At 51.9% G+C, this 14,562-nt stretch overlaps 1 protein-coding gene across 1 annotated transcript in view; it reads left to right on the top strand.

Annotated features, from left to right (window-relative positions):
• Positions 1-497: 497 nt before the first annotated feature.
• Positions 498-14,562, top strand: part of LAMA5 (laminin subunit alpha 5) — an 86,520-nt gene continuing 72,455 nt past the window's right edge. Inside the window, exons 1-2 of the mRNA XM_030502679.1 lie at positions 498-782; positions 6,566-6,718. Of these exons, the coding sequence (XP_030358539.1) occupies positions 498-782; positions 6,566-6,718 (438 nt within the window). The remainder of the gene's footprint in view (positions 783-6,565; positions 6,719-14,562) is intronic.

The raw sequence follows: 14,562 nt of genomic DNA, 5'->3' as shown, positions 1-14,562 counted from the left end.
CCTGCACATCTCACCACAGAGGGGTGGTCCATGGGCAGCAGAGGGATGGGGAGAAGGTTGGGTTTGTTAATTAGTAATGGAGTTTTTCCCGGAGATAAACCGATCTACCGGTTAATGGAGTTTAACTCCATTAATAGAGTTTAACTCCATTTATGGAGCGAGCCGGCCGAGGCAGCGCAGCCCGCAGATACAATGGGCACATTGTTTCCCGGGGGATCCTATCCCCCCTTTGCCCTGGGAGGGGGGATCCCTTCACCCCGTTTGGCCTCTGCTGCCCATGGGAAGGTGGGTTCCCTGCGCGGGGAGGGGGGTGTGCGTTGCGGAGGGCCCCGCCGCTGAGCGAATGGGTTAAGAGCTGCGGGGCGGTGGGGCTGCGGGCGGCCCCTCCCCGCCGCGGAAGCTGAAGTAGCGCGGCCGCGGCGGCGCGGAGCGCAGTGCCGAGGCGGCGGGACGGGGAGGCCGGTGCCGCTGCCCGCGCCGGGGCAGCCGTGGTGAAGATGGCGAGAGCGGCGGAGCGGGGCGGTGCGCGGCTGGGGTTGGGGCTGTTGCTGGCGCTGGCCGCCGCCGCCGCCGCCCGGCCGCCCGCCTCCTTTCCCAGCGATGTGAACGGGCACAGCCTCCACCCGCCCTACTTCAACCTGGCCGAGGGCACCCGCATCTCCGCCACCGCCACCTGCGGCGAGGAGGCGACGGGCGCCGGCAGCCGCCGCGCCGTGGAGGATCTTTACTGCAAGCTGGTCGGGGGGCCGGTGGCGGGGGGGGACCCCAACCAGACCATCCAGGTACGGCCGGCGCGGGGGGGGAACACGGACACGCAGCCTGCGGAGCGTCGCTGGGCTGGCACAGCCGCCTCCCGGCCGGGGGGGTGCAGGGGGGTCGGAGCACCTCTTTGTGCTCCCCCTGCTATCGCTCCCTTTTCCCACCCCTGTTTTTCAGCCATCGGTGCGGGAAGAGGCAGAGCTCGGCCTCGCTGGGACTGGGGAGAGCAGAAGCTGGTGCAAGGAGCGGGGCCCCACGGTCCCCGCTGGCGTTTACTCACGCATCCGCGCTCACCCGGCTGCCGCAGCCGGACCTTGCGCGGAGGGGTCTGTGGTGGGTGCTCTGAGACGGGGCAGGCAGGGCTGGTCCTGGGGGCATCCTCCCTTGCTCGGGCCTGTGCACCGGAGCTTCTCCGGAGCCCCCCGGGAGATGGGGCAGATACACGTGCTCTTCCTCTCCCGGCCTCGCCAGAAGTTGCAAGTGAAACGCGGCTTGCTGAGTTCCCCTCTTAAAGTTATCGGTTCCGTATGTTCACAAAATCCTGGGCAAACCATCTCTGAAATTCTTCTGCCAGTCAGGGAATCGTTATGATAAACGTGATAATTTTTACCTTTACGGGTCTTGGCTCTGCCATTCCCTGTGTGTTTGAAGGGGCGTTTGGATGAGCAGAGGAGAAAGTGAAGAGGGTGAATTTTACAAGCGAATGTCAGGTCGCTTATCTCAGGGATCCCATTTTAAGTGGCCCAAAGGGAGCGTGCAGCCAGGAATGCAGATGGTAAAAACTGCCGTGCACTTTAACAGCTATGGCTCTCTCGAAAAGAAGAAAGAGCAGTTGTAAACGGGCTTGTAAACCACTAGTTTTAGTTGCAGGAACTCCAGACCCAGGGCAGCCCAAGCCTCCTCTGGAGCTGCTGCTTGCTAGAGCTTTCTGCTTGTGATTCATGAGGTTGGTGGTGCCTGTTCATCTGTTGCAGTGGAGCAGGAGGGCTGTCAGTGTTGTATGTAACAGTAAAGAAGAGTGAGGGAAAACTTGGTTTCTCAGATCGAGCCTTTCTTAGCCTTTTGTGTAGGGGTGGCTTTGTTACAACATCATCTCTGAAGCATTTTTCTCATTCTGGCCACATTCTCCCAAGTTAGTGCTGTACCAGGAATTTTCTGGTTATTGTGTGGTTATGTCATGGAATTTTGCTCCGTGTGCAATAGAAGTTGTTGAAGATGCTGCTGGGTGGCAGAAAGCTGACATAATCCTCCTCTGAGTTTTGCCACCATTTAAAGTGATCTGTTTCACTTTGCTGCAGTCTAATGTGGCTTCAAGAAGCTTTGCTTTAAGTACCAGTAGCAGGAGGCTTACAGGAACCTCGATGTAGTAATTGTGCCTGCAGCAAGGCAAAGGTAGTCAGGAAAGGTGAAGAACTGCTGCTATGTGCATTTGCAAATAGATGTGAATGATCTGCCAAGCAAAACTGGGAGGATAAGACTGCACAGAAAAGCTGGTAAATGTGGCTGTGCATTTATCCCTCCACATCTGTCCAGCTGTGCTCTGGCCACACTGCCAGCTTAGCATGCCACTAAGGATGCTGGTGACTAAAACAAACCCTTTAGTCTGCACCAGCTTCGGGGCAGTTGTAACTCATCCTTAAGTGCAGCCCTTTCCTGGCTCCATAGGGTGTGCACATCCCCCTGGATTCCCCCTGCTGCCAAACCGGGCTCCTCAGCCCTGGATTTCTGCAGTGCCCCCCTCGCACCCCCTCTGCAGCTCTGGCGCAGGGTCGCTTTGATCTGAGCACCACTTCCCAGGCCAGTGGTCTTCAGGCAGTCTGAAAGCTTTAGAAAAACCCTTTTGTGGTGGCTTCTTTCCATGACCACAGGCAGCACCTAAACGGGAGGGGAGGAAACAGGAGGGGTCAGAGTTCCCAATTCATTCCCTTTAGGGGGTTTCGGCACCACCCGGTGACTAAAGCAATGCGGGAGGTGGGAGGGAAGTGTTCAATTTGAGCAGCCTGAAACAACAATAATGAACTCCACATGCACGTCCTCGCTGCCTGCGTGTCCCTTCCCTTCTCCATTCACCTGCTTTGCCTGGTGCAGCTGTGGTGTAAAGGGAAGGTTGGTCAGGAATTCTGGGAGAATGCCTCTTGGCACCCTCCAGGAGATTTCCATGTGCTGTGGCGGTGAAGGGACGTTTGCTTGACCTACGACCCAGCGTAAACATGAATACAATCATCTAGTCAATGAGTTCAGTCAGTTCGCTGTTTTCTGCTTGTTTTCGTTTGACACTGTAGAAGTCTTTCAGGGAAGGGAGTTCACTGACTTCAAACTGTGATAGTCTTAAAATGTCGATAATCATTGAGCTTCCTGAAATAATGCTGCCCTAAGGACACTTGCAGTGTTCCTGGCACAGCTTGTGGGAAGGCTGTAAATCTTTTCAAGGAGTCCTCTTTGCTTTATTCAGGGCTCTTTGGCAGAAAACACTGTTCCTAACTGTGGGGGGCTTTTCAGCCTGCAAGGATGTGATGTGCAGCGATGCTGAGGTGTGCTGAAAGGGACTCGCCACGCAGGTTTGCTTCCCTTGTCCCACGGACAATCCTGCCTTCATGGTAATGTCTCGAAAGATGAGGCAAAAGAGAGATTATAGTTTATTTATCTGAGCAAGCTTTAGTGAAGATGCTTGTAGCTATTTGTCTTCCCAGACAGAGCCAGCTCTGCAGAGGCATAGCTCATGTTCCCCATCCCACCCTGCTGCCTGGGGGCTGTTCCTGCAGGAGCTGGCAGGGATTGTTCACTGCTCTTGGTGAGGCAGGGCTGTGGACGGTTAAGTCAGATTAATAGTATAACAATAAGGCAAGATACTGGCATTAATTGAAGCAATTATAGACCTTGGAATTGAAAACCATGCAGCAAACCTCACTGCTTTCAGATCAGTGCTGCTTCTGCCTTCATCTGAAACCTGTGTTCACCTAAGCCCTGCTGGTGCAGAGCACTTGGATGCATGTGGAATTGCTGCGCTTGCCTGCGTGGTGTTGGTGCTAAGTGGGGGTCTTGTCCTCTTGCCCTTTGTGGTGTTGGGCACAGATGGGATCTGAACCTGAATGTCTCTGGATTAAATGGCATTCTCTGTTGATACCCTGCAATAGGCAGTGACCATCTGGCCTGTTGCTTCTTCATCCTGTGCTGTGCATGGTGCTGCATGATGGTGGATGCTGGCTCAGCCCAGGCAATCTGTGCTTTGGGTGTCAGTTGGTGCTGCACCTCTCTGTAAATGTCTCTTCTGTGTTCACATATACGATACCACTGGAGTTCAGTGGTTTAACAACAGCTGAAAACGACATAGTTTTTAGTTGCTATTGCCTGCAGAAGAAATACCTGGAGAGTCAGCAGATGCCTAACTCTGTGTGAGCAGTTACTTGACCTGTGAGGACAGCCCCAATTACAAGCACGCACTTTCTGTGCCTGAAATACCCCATTTCCTGCCTTCCTTACCTCATCCCAGCAGCCCGGCCTGCCCCACGCTCCCTGTGGTTTTCCAATAAATGAGGTGAGGAGAGCTGAGGTTGGGTCATGGCAGGGCCAGATAAACTGGGACAAAGCCATCTGCTTTCCCCGAGGGAAGCGGTGCCAGCAGGGTGCCAGGCTGGTCTTTATGCTCAGGGGAAACTTCAAAGTTCCCAGTGACTTGAGCGGGAACAGGATCAGGACTCTGGAAGCTGTGCTCCATTCAAACCCCCTCCTTATCTCTCTCCCCTTTGCAGTTAGCTCCGATAGTGGCAGTTTTATGCTCTCTAAGCTGCCTTGCAGCTTCTTGCACTGCTGAAGTTCTTTCTTTGGTGTGTTTTAGTGATGTCCACGCCTCCCCAGCTCTGGCAACCTGCTGTCCCTGCTAAGCCTGCAGCTCTCAACTGCTGTTTAATTAAAATCCTCTGCTGATGTCAGAACTTATCCCTTCCCTGTAGAGACCTGATGTGCTGTGCCAGAGCCTGAGTTGCTCCATAATACAAACAGCTGGAAATGATTCTCATCAGGTGTAGGTCTGGCTCTAATGAAACAACTAATGAGCAGATGGAGCAGCGGAGGGGCTAATGGCACTTTTAATAGCAAACTTAATTCAGCTGTGGATGTGCTACCAGCCCAGTAGCAGCTCATGGTGCACTGGGGAGGGGGAATGGCAGCATTACAAATGGGGAGCAGCTGATCCTATTTTTTAGTCCCCTCTTACTCAACTTGAACCAACTGGCTCCTATCAGTGCGAACTTTGGGTTCAAAATGGCTTTCACATCTGTGGCAAGAATGTAAAGTATGAAAGCACTGGGGTTCTTATGTTATTTATCCCCATTTTGTAACCTCAGTCACATCTCCCCCCACCTCAGTGTTGTGCAGCAGCAATTTCCACACAACCTGTTGCACCGGTTCCCGTTAAAGGCTTGAGCTGAAGAGTTGGGTCAGTTTTATCTGGTCTGCTCTCCCTCCTCACTCAGTGCATGTTCAAACGAGCCTTGTCACCTCTCTGTGCAGCAGGAGCTCCTTGCACGGGTGTCAGGGTTACCTGCGTGGCTTCAGCTGCCCCTTCCTTTGGCCTTGTGCTTGCCCGTCTGCTATTTCATATCTCTAGAGCTGTTAATTAAATGGTGTTCTTGTTGAGGACAATTTATGTTGCACAATTGCCTGCAAATAACACAGCATATGTCTGTGGGGAAGAATGCTGTGAAATCTCTGTTTCCTTTGCGCTGGGATTCCTCCAGAGTTTGGGGCATCTGGAAAATCACACGCTCTGCAGTGATTCAGCCCTTGTAGGGATGCAGATGCAGTAAGCCTGTCTTGAGATCGTGTACTTGGTATACTACTAAAGCTGACTGCAGCTGGGACAGGCCAGGATAGCTTGCCTGCCTAACTGTGCCTTTAAGGGAAAATTGCCTGTAAGATTTTTCCCTTCTAGGCTGTTTGTAGCAGCAGTTCAAGTGACAGAACAGTGGCTCCACAAAACAAACAACTTGCCCGTTTTCAGGGCTGTCTGCAGGTTTCCTTAAGAGTGGGTCGGATCCATTTTTGCATTAAATGGGAAAGAAAGAATTGCCCCTAACAGCTTGGATCTTTGTCTGATCCTGCTCAGGAGGTAAAATTGAAGAGTTGTTTACTCTGGAAGTGTGTCCATGGAGCTGGCAAGCCAGCACCACAAAAAACAAGGCAGGAAAGTGATTGGCCAGCTGGCAGCAGGGGCTGTCCCTTTCTGGCCTGGCACTGCAGCATCCCCAGCAAAAGGAACTTGGCTCCTAGACTATTAAGCTCGAAAACGTAGCTGAAAGGATGTACTCATGAAATGAATAGGTTGACAAGAAACAGATTGCAGGGAGTTGGGCAGAAGAGCTGCCAGTCTGGGTCCATAGGAATGGCTGAATGGGCTGGGTCAGGATCTCTGGGTGTCAGCAGGGGTGTGAGCGGCAGTCTCGGTGGAGGAGATAGAGCTGCAGCCACTGCTCTCCATTGTGATGGGGCTTCTTCCTCTCCATACTCTTCTGCCTCTGGCAACCAGTTCTTTGTGACAGTCCCTTTGCCAACGCTGAGTGCGTATCTGAAATACAGAAGGGATGCTCCTTAGAGCAGCCCAAGTTCTACACTGGGTGGTGGCTGTGGGGTGTTTGAGTTTTTTCTTGTTCCTCTTTCTGTGCTCGAAGTTGGTGCAAACAGAAAGTTTATCTATTGATTTGCATTAGCAGGCTTATGCCCTGTGTGCTTGGACATGCTGTGATGCCCGTCTGCGTTGTGCCACGTTTTCCTGGCTACAGCTAAACGTTGGTTTTGTTCTTTCCAACAGGGCCAGTACTGCGACATCTGCTCCTCTGCAAACAGCAACAAGGCCCACCCCATCACGAATGCCATCGATGGCACAGAGCGCTGGTGGCAGAGCCCCCCTCTCTCCCGGGGGCTGGAGTTCAACCAGGTCAATGTCACGTTGGACCTCGGACAGGTAAGCCAAGTCCTTCTTGGTTATGCTGTAGACCAGGCCAGCAAGGACCTGCCCCTCTGCTTCTGAAATCCTTCAGGGGTCCTTGCTGGAAGGTGACATAAAACCTGCTTGTTTAGTGACAGGGCAGGAGGGTTTGGGTAAAATATGGATGGAAAACCCTTTTGTCTGTCTGTAGTGTTAACTGCAGTCTGTGCTGTTTGCTGTTACTATTCAGGCTCTCCCTAAATATTGAGTCACTCATGGAAACCTTTGCAGGTGCCATTCCCCTAAGGAGGGTATCTACCTCCCGAAGGGGCATGGTTAGCAAGACTTCACCCCAGAACAGGAAAACACAGCCCTGAGGAGTTTAAGGTTGTGCTGTAAAACTTTAACTGGTGCATTTAAAACTCTTTGCGAACAGCAAGTCCATCCTGAAGCTCTTCCTATAAAAGACAAAGAAAGACAATGGATGTTTGGTCTCTAATGCTGGCAAGTCAAAAGGAATTAACATTGTAATAGCACTGCTGCCAGCCCCCACTGCCTCTATTCATCCACAGAGCTATCCCTCTGGAAATGGGTTAATTCTCGCTGATTTTTCTGGGCTTAGAGGAAAGCAGCAGCAAAGACATCCTGGCTGAAGCCAGAGACCTGAAGGGCTGTGGGTCTGCTTTCTGCTATGGGGCCACTGCTCTGGCCGCTGGATGGGGGAACTCCTCAGCCCTCAATTCAGGGCAGGGGGTGTGTGAGACACCCCTTCTGTGCTGTGCAGCCTCCTCTCTGGCAGCCGTTAGCCCTTTCAGTTCAGGACTTGGGGATTTGCTCTGCAGTCTGTGCCAGTTCAGCACTTAACTCCTGAAGTGCCTTCATGAACAGGTAGGGATGGGCTTTCACCTCCTCTGCTGCACTTCCCCAAGCACTGCAACCAGCCGTGCAGCACCAAAGGCCAAGTTTAGGTCCTCCTTGGCTGGAAGATCTGTGGGACAGGGTGGTTGTGCAACCGTAGACAGCTCACCTCTTGCATAGGGTGTGGGATTGCTCAGGCAGCCTTTTGGGGGCTGAGTGTGCTGCCCCTGTGTTTGGGAGTTTGCACTGATTGCAAACTTGAAAGGCTTGAAAAAGCCTTGCAGTGGCTTTTTCACCCTCTCTGGTGGAGTAAAAGCTCATTTGTCTCTGCAGTTTGTAAGGTGTGTGACTCCAAATTTACAGCTGTGGATACCTGGCACGTATTGGTGACGATACCCTCTGTCAGATGCCTCAAACACACACTTTAGTCCTCAGGATTGTCTCTGACCCACTCCCTGCCCTGCTGCAGCGCTCGCTTGGAGCCTCTCAAACACTCTCCATAACTCCCTCCCATGAGTGCTAGCTCTGGAGCTGTGCTATACACAGCACCAGCAAAGCATCTCTTCACGCCTGGGGCACATCATGCGTAATAGCTGTGTGGGCAAAGCCTCCCAGGGTGCATATGCTGTGCTGATCCTGTTAGCCAGCGTAGGTGGCATCTGCTGTGTCTCTTGGAGAATTCCCATCTGGCAGGGGTGTGCTTGGACTCCCTCCTCCCACCAAGGGCCAGCCTGGAATGTGGCGCTCTGATCGCTCGCTGCTTTGCTGGAAGGGGAATTTCAATGATCGACTTCCTTTGAGAGCTGCTTCTCCTCTTTGTCCTTCTCTGTGGCAACTTCTGGCTTTAGGCCAGAGCTAACAGCACTTGCAAGCTGCTGCATTTGGCTCACCTGGGGATTTGCAGCCTTCAGAGCTGCGGTGCTGGGAGCCAGAGCCTGGAATGATTTGGGGGGCTGCAGCACTGCTAAAACCGAGCTGGAGTAAGTTTAACTTCTCTCTCCTCTCCCAAGCCTCTGTATTTGCTCTGGGTACCCTTTGGGATGGGATTGCACCCAAGGCTGGTGCAGAATCTTCAGCCCATTTTTAGTGGCTTCCTCTTTATACATGCCCTTTTTGTATGTAATTGCTATAATAACCTGCTTATGCTCCCGGTGAGAGGCAGTTCTTTGCTTTTCCCTCCTTTGTGTTGGTAGACTGGGCAATAGAAACGTTACAGAATCGCTAATTTCCTCCTTTTGAAGGTCTGAGGCTGGTGGAAAGGAGGGAAGATGAAAAGAGGAACTCATGGGACCCAGCAGGGTCTGCAGGGTGAGAGCAGGATGAGGCCAGGATACCTGGCAGCCAGGCTTTGCACATTCCTTGGATACCTGTGAAGCAGGTAACACCCTCAAAGGCTTGTCTGAGAGCAGGGCTTTTCTTGGCTGGCAAACAAGGCCTCTCCTTGCTCTATGACCCTCTAGGGAGCTCTTGGATCAATTCAGGTTTAATTGAAGGGACTGAAAGCTTTTGTCCCTCTGGGGGGTCATGAGTGCCTGTAACTGATGCGTGGTGCTTCAGTGGGGGCACAGCAGGGGCTGGCACAGGGGGTTATGGTGTCAGCCCCTTCCTTCCCTGCTGGCTTGGTCCCTCTGGAGCCATAAGTGCTTCATTACCAGTTGGAATCGGGTTTCTCCAGCATTTGGCATGGCTGTGGCAACCGAGAGAGTGGCACTTAATTAAGCAGCCTGTTGGTCTTTGCTTTGCTGGCTGGGAGCTTGCTCTCCTCACAGGGATGTTAAAATCCTATGGGAGGAAGGGAAGGAGGAATGTTCACAGCCAGCAGAGAAGCTAAAGAAGGGCTTGGGCTGGCCACCCAGCTGGTGTGAGTGTATTAAACACTCGCATCATGTCATCTCAGTGCTAGCAGTGGCCTAATCTTAACAGCTTCAGCAGCAAGAGGGATCCGAGCTCCCACCACAGCATGGGAAGAGGTTGGGGCTGATAATCTGCTGGAGCACTTGGGTCTGAATTGCTCCCACTGGTGCTGTGTCCCTGCCTCCTTGGGGAGGAGTAGTTTTCCTTTCTGGAATTGGTGGGAGGAAAAGGTGGAAGAGGAGGAACAGTCACTTGAGGGTTCCCATGTCAGACCTGGATCTGAGCACCAGAGATATGGCAAACAGCCCCAAGGAGGAAAGTTAAATGGATTTAACTTTTGCTCATGACCTTGTGCTTAAAGCTTTAGTGTGTTTAGGATAGTGGCTGGGCCTCTGCATGGATGTGCTGCAAATTCAACAGCACAGCACCATGATGAAGCACAGCTCAGGTTTTGGAGGGTGGAAGTGGGAAAGTGCCTCTGCTGCAAAGGGGCAATGCAGGGAGCAGAGGAAACCATGACTCTGCCACCATGGGAATTGTCCCCAGTGATCCTGCTGAAGTGCCCCACTGGGTGGAGGGGAGGAAAGGCTGTGATGGAAGATTCTTTTCTTCCTTTTTTCTTCTTCAAGAAGGTCACTTAAGTCAGAGCTGACAAAAATCAGGAGGTTTAAGGAAACATGAATGACTGGAATCCTGCCAGGGCCTGACATCCTTCTCGCATGAAGGTGAACCCAGGCCAGCCCTTCCCAGAGATGTTTATGGATAGTTGGTGCTTTATGATAAACTCTGTGGAGAGGAATGTTTGCAGTCATGCAAGAGCAGGAGCTTCGTGCCAGTGCTTGCTTGAGGTTAATGACTGCAGTGTGAAGGTGGCTGGCTAGCATCCCCCATCTCCCCCATCCCAGAGCCTGCTGGCCCCTGTGACACTGGAGAACAGCAGGAATTCAGGCTGGAGCTTTGCAGGGAGGTTTGATTTACATCCCAAAGGTATTTAACTTGTCAGTGCTGTGCGGAGGGCACGCAGCCTCCCCTACACACCAGCAAGAAACACCTTCATCCACTCACCTCTGCCACTGAGGAGAGAAGCCTCCTCCTTTGGAGAGCTCCAGGCTGTTACTGCTGAAAATGCAGCTCCCTTTAGGGCTGAAAGGAAAGGAAAGGGACTGTGAGGCCATTCTGAAGGTGTGTTTCATAGTCACTGAAAGATGTGTCTAGGAAAGGGAGTAGATCAATAACTTACTGGCTGCCTTGAGAGCTCTCTTTTGAGTTTTCTGGTCATCACAGTGGGATCTGCCAAAGTTAGCACTTTTCCTGGCCTCTGTTGAACTGATTAACTTAGGTTTGCCAGGCTCTTCTGGCTCCAGAGTCAAGGTCTTCATTAGCACAATACACACACTAGATGCTTCAGCCCTTGGCCAACAGGCTGCTATTCTTTCAGTATGAAATGTCTTTCAGAAGGAGGTGGGTGTTCTTCCTGAGGTGGATTTCCAGGGCATAAACCTGCTTCCTTTCCTTCTTGCTCTGCAAATGTGGCCCCTTGGGACTGCCTTTGCACAACCATTGGATGTGTGGGACACAGGTTCTATGAATGTGGCTGAATGCCTGACTTGCATGAACAAGTCAATCCTCTTTGTGTGAACTGATTTCTTGTTGTGAATGTCAAATTCCTCCTCATTCTTGGTAGATGTGGGCTGGGTTCTATAGGTGAAAAGCTGCCTGGTCTAATGCTAAAGAAACACCACTGAACCAGAGCATAGCACCTTGTGTGTCAGAGCGTTCCGAAATGTTCTTTCACCTCAATTTCAAGCCTCCCATTTGTTTCCATGTAATTGAAATAGTGATGGAAGCTGCTGGTGGAGATCTTCAGGAGCCCTCTTTGAAAGGCAGCTGGGGGGAAGGAAAGCCTTGCAAAGCAATGGGCTGAGGTTTACCCTCCTGCCCCCAGCAAAAGCCTTCAGCACACAGATGAATTGGACTGATTGGAAAATCCTTCTTGATGAGTAAACTCATGAAATCCTAAGGGAAAGCTCATGGTGGGTCTTGAATGGAGCTGTTGTCCTGGACGTTGCTTTCCCTACGCTTGGCGTGGGATAGGGGCGATGGATCCAAGAAGAATTTTCAGCTGAAAACTAGACACTTTTCCCTCTTCTTTCACCTTCTTCCTTTTGCCCCTTTGTTTCAGCTGCTGTGAGAGCTCATTGCCTCTGAGTGATGTAGGTGCTGCCCACATTTCCCTCTGAGGCAGCCTTGTTGGTTCTTGCTATACGTGGGGGGGAAAGTTGAAATGAGTCTCTTCCTTTCCCTCCCTTCCATGCTTTCTGCCCTTCCATGTCGTTTTGCCAAGCAGACATCACTGGGAAATGCACAGCTCCCATTTCTCCCAGGGCCACAGGCTGCCTAATCTGCCTGGTGTGTGTTTTTCATGGAGCATTGCAGGAACAAGTGAAGGTTTTAAGACTTTTTGTAGGTAGTTTTAACTTGTCTTGATTTCTCTTGCTATAAGGACTACTTGGTCTTCGCTGTGCTGGGGCACCACTGTGGGAAAGGGGTAGGAGTGCTCAGTGACATTTGCTGTGAGCTTCTGCACCTTCAGTAAAGGGCTGGGGCGTAAAATCTCTAACAAAGACATTCTTTCTCCAAATTGTTCTCTGGCTCTTGCACCAAAAGCAGCATTAAAAATAAAGCATGTTAAGCAGGCTGAGCAGAACTCTTTGGTTCCACCAGCTGAGCCTTCAGTCTCCCGTGTAGAGTCCTCTGCAGTTGCCATAAACCCCTCCAAAAGCAGATCCAGATCTCTATTGGTCCATCTGTAACAGTCAGGATCCTTGTTTCCCTGTCTGGAGTGGCTCCCCTTGGAGACTCCGGAGCCTCTCCAGTGCTGCTGTGTTTTAACGTGACCATCCAGTGGAAGTGAGGTGCATGTTTCTAAGGCTTCTGTGGGAAAGGCAGGAAAGGTGCAACTGGGAGAGTGCACAGCACTGGGGGCTGGTGCTGAGCCTGGGTCTGTGGATCATCTCTGCTCTCCCAGTGCATTTTCCTCTTTATTGTTTGAAATAACTCAGCTTGTGAAGGCTTTTCTGTTTCCATCAAAGTTGCATCTTTGAAGAAAAGCAGATTTTTCCTTCTACTTTTTGGGCTGCTAAGGGAGATTTTCACCTTTGCTTGCCCCTTCTCGACCCTTCCATGCTTTCTGCCAGCTCCCACCAGATTCCAGCTCCAAGAGCTGCACAGGAGCCGCTCAGGTGAGTGGGAAGGGAGTGCCTGGCTGTTAATCCATGGGGATCTGTCTCCTCTGGCAGCAAGAGCAGAGCAAGTTGGATGCCAGGTTCACTTCTCTGGCATCCAGAGCAGCCGAGGCTGAGACTTTCTGCTTTGTAACTGCTGCTCTTGGTTGTTGTAAGGGATGTGTGGAACATCACTTAAGGTAAATCATGGATGACACGTGAATTTTAATTGCATGTTCTGTTTACTGAAGACCTGAACCAGTACTGCTTAAAATCAGTTTTGCAGGGCTGCAGTGATGGTGTTTCACTTGTAACACTTGCTTCCCAAAGACCTGCCATGGCTCAAGTCTGCCAGGCTGTGAGCACAGCGGAGGCTCCCAGGGAAGCAGGAGGCTCTGGGCACATCGCTCAGCATCGTGCCACCTTTTGTGGCCTCTGAGGAGGGTGTTTCTGTCCATCCTTTGCATTGTACAAATGACCTTTGTGCTTCAACAGCTTAATCTTCCCAGAGGCTGTGCTTGCTCTGCCCAGACGTGAGCCAGCTCTGGAGAATTCAGGAATTAAAATAAGCCTCAGCCTTCCCCCAGACAGCTCCAGGTAATGACTGATGAAAGGATAATTGCTCTAAGAAGTGCGTGCAAGATTTCCACTGTCGTTTCTCCCCAGCTATTGTTGCCTATGTTTAATGTTGGCCTGATGAGAAACAAGGAGGCTGATGGTGAGCTCCCCCTTCCCTCCGGGCTGCCCGTTCCTGCTCAGCTTCCTGGGATTCTTCAAAGATTAGGAGAAAGCCTCGGGGAGAGCAGGAGCTGGGGAGAGGTCAGGCGAGCTGCAAGCTGGCGTATGGGAGGCTTTAGTGTGTAATGAATAGCTGGAAGGCAAACCTTGCCATTTCTTGCTGTTCTCCTGGAAAGGGGCTGCTTGGCTGGTAAACAAGAGCCTGAATGTGTGCACATACGCGTGCTCCCGGGTCAGCTTTGTCCAGCCTGTTTGTGGTTGTACCAGACAAGTTACAACAGACCCCAACTGTCTGGGTCAGAGCGTTGTGTTTTCCTACTCCAGCTGATGTTACAGGGAGCGCTGTGTGCAGGTCAGTGAACCCAGGGGAACAGGAGGGATGCACAGCTCCGACATGGAGCATGGTGGCAGCTGAGGAAGTGGGTCATTTTCTGTGCTTCGGCTTGTCCTGTCTCCAGAATGGGAATACTGCATCTATGTCCATCACTTTGTGTGCACAGCCTATGTGCTGGAGCCTGCGCAGCACCAGCCCAATGAGTACAGAATTGTTTGTGGAAGAGAATGATTTCTTGAGTCAGGTCTTCAGGACAGCTCTTGGCCATGTGTAGCTCTTCTCTTGTGTCCATCATCTTCCTCCAGCCAGTGCCAGCACCCCTCATGACTGTGGGGTGAGCTCATGCCCTCAACACACACCCAAGTGTGCACTGCTTAAGTTATGAGCCTGGAGGTGCTGCCAGTCCTGCTCTTAGTGTGACCCAGGCGTGGGCTGGGAGTCACCCTCATCCTGTGGCATTGCACAGTCTGTTCAGTTCTTGACACTTGTCCTGATCATGGAGGAGCCCCTCAAGTGGGCTCTTCCTGCTTCCTGGGGCAGGTTTCCAGGAGCCGTTCCTGCCCTCCGCAGCTCCGGCACAACTATGTCCTGGCTCGGATCCACAGGGCTGGCAGGGAGGATGCTTAAATACGCTTCTGAACATCTGCCTAGTCAGCTTCTCTGCTCTTTCAAGCCTGTTCTAGCCCCCTGCACCTTTCTTTTGATGCTTTACCAAGCCTGGCTCAGCCCCGCTTTCATCTCTGCCTTATCCTTTTATTAGAGTCATAAATGTGGGCCTCCGGGCTGTGCCCAGCCTTGATCCTCAGCCGTTTCCTGTTTGCTGGATTCAGTGCTCCTCAAATTCCAGACCTCCCCTCCTAGGTGTGATGCCA

The sequence above is a fragment of the Strigops habroptila genome, chromosome 13, assembly GCF_004027225.2.
Source record: "Strigops habroptila isolate Jane chromosome 13, bStrHab1.2.pri, whole genome shotgun sequence".
NCBI classification, from domain to species: domain Eukaryota; kingdom Metazoa; phylum Chordata; class Aves; order Psittaciformes; family Psittacidae; genus Strigops; species Strigops habroptila.
The sequence above is the reverse complement of the archived record's forward strand: the minus strand, read 5'-3'. Positions and strand labels throughout refer to the sequence as shown.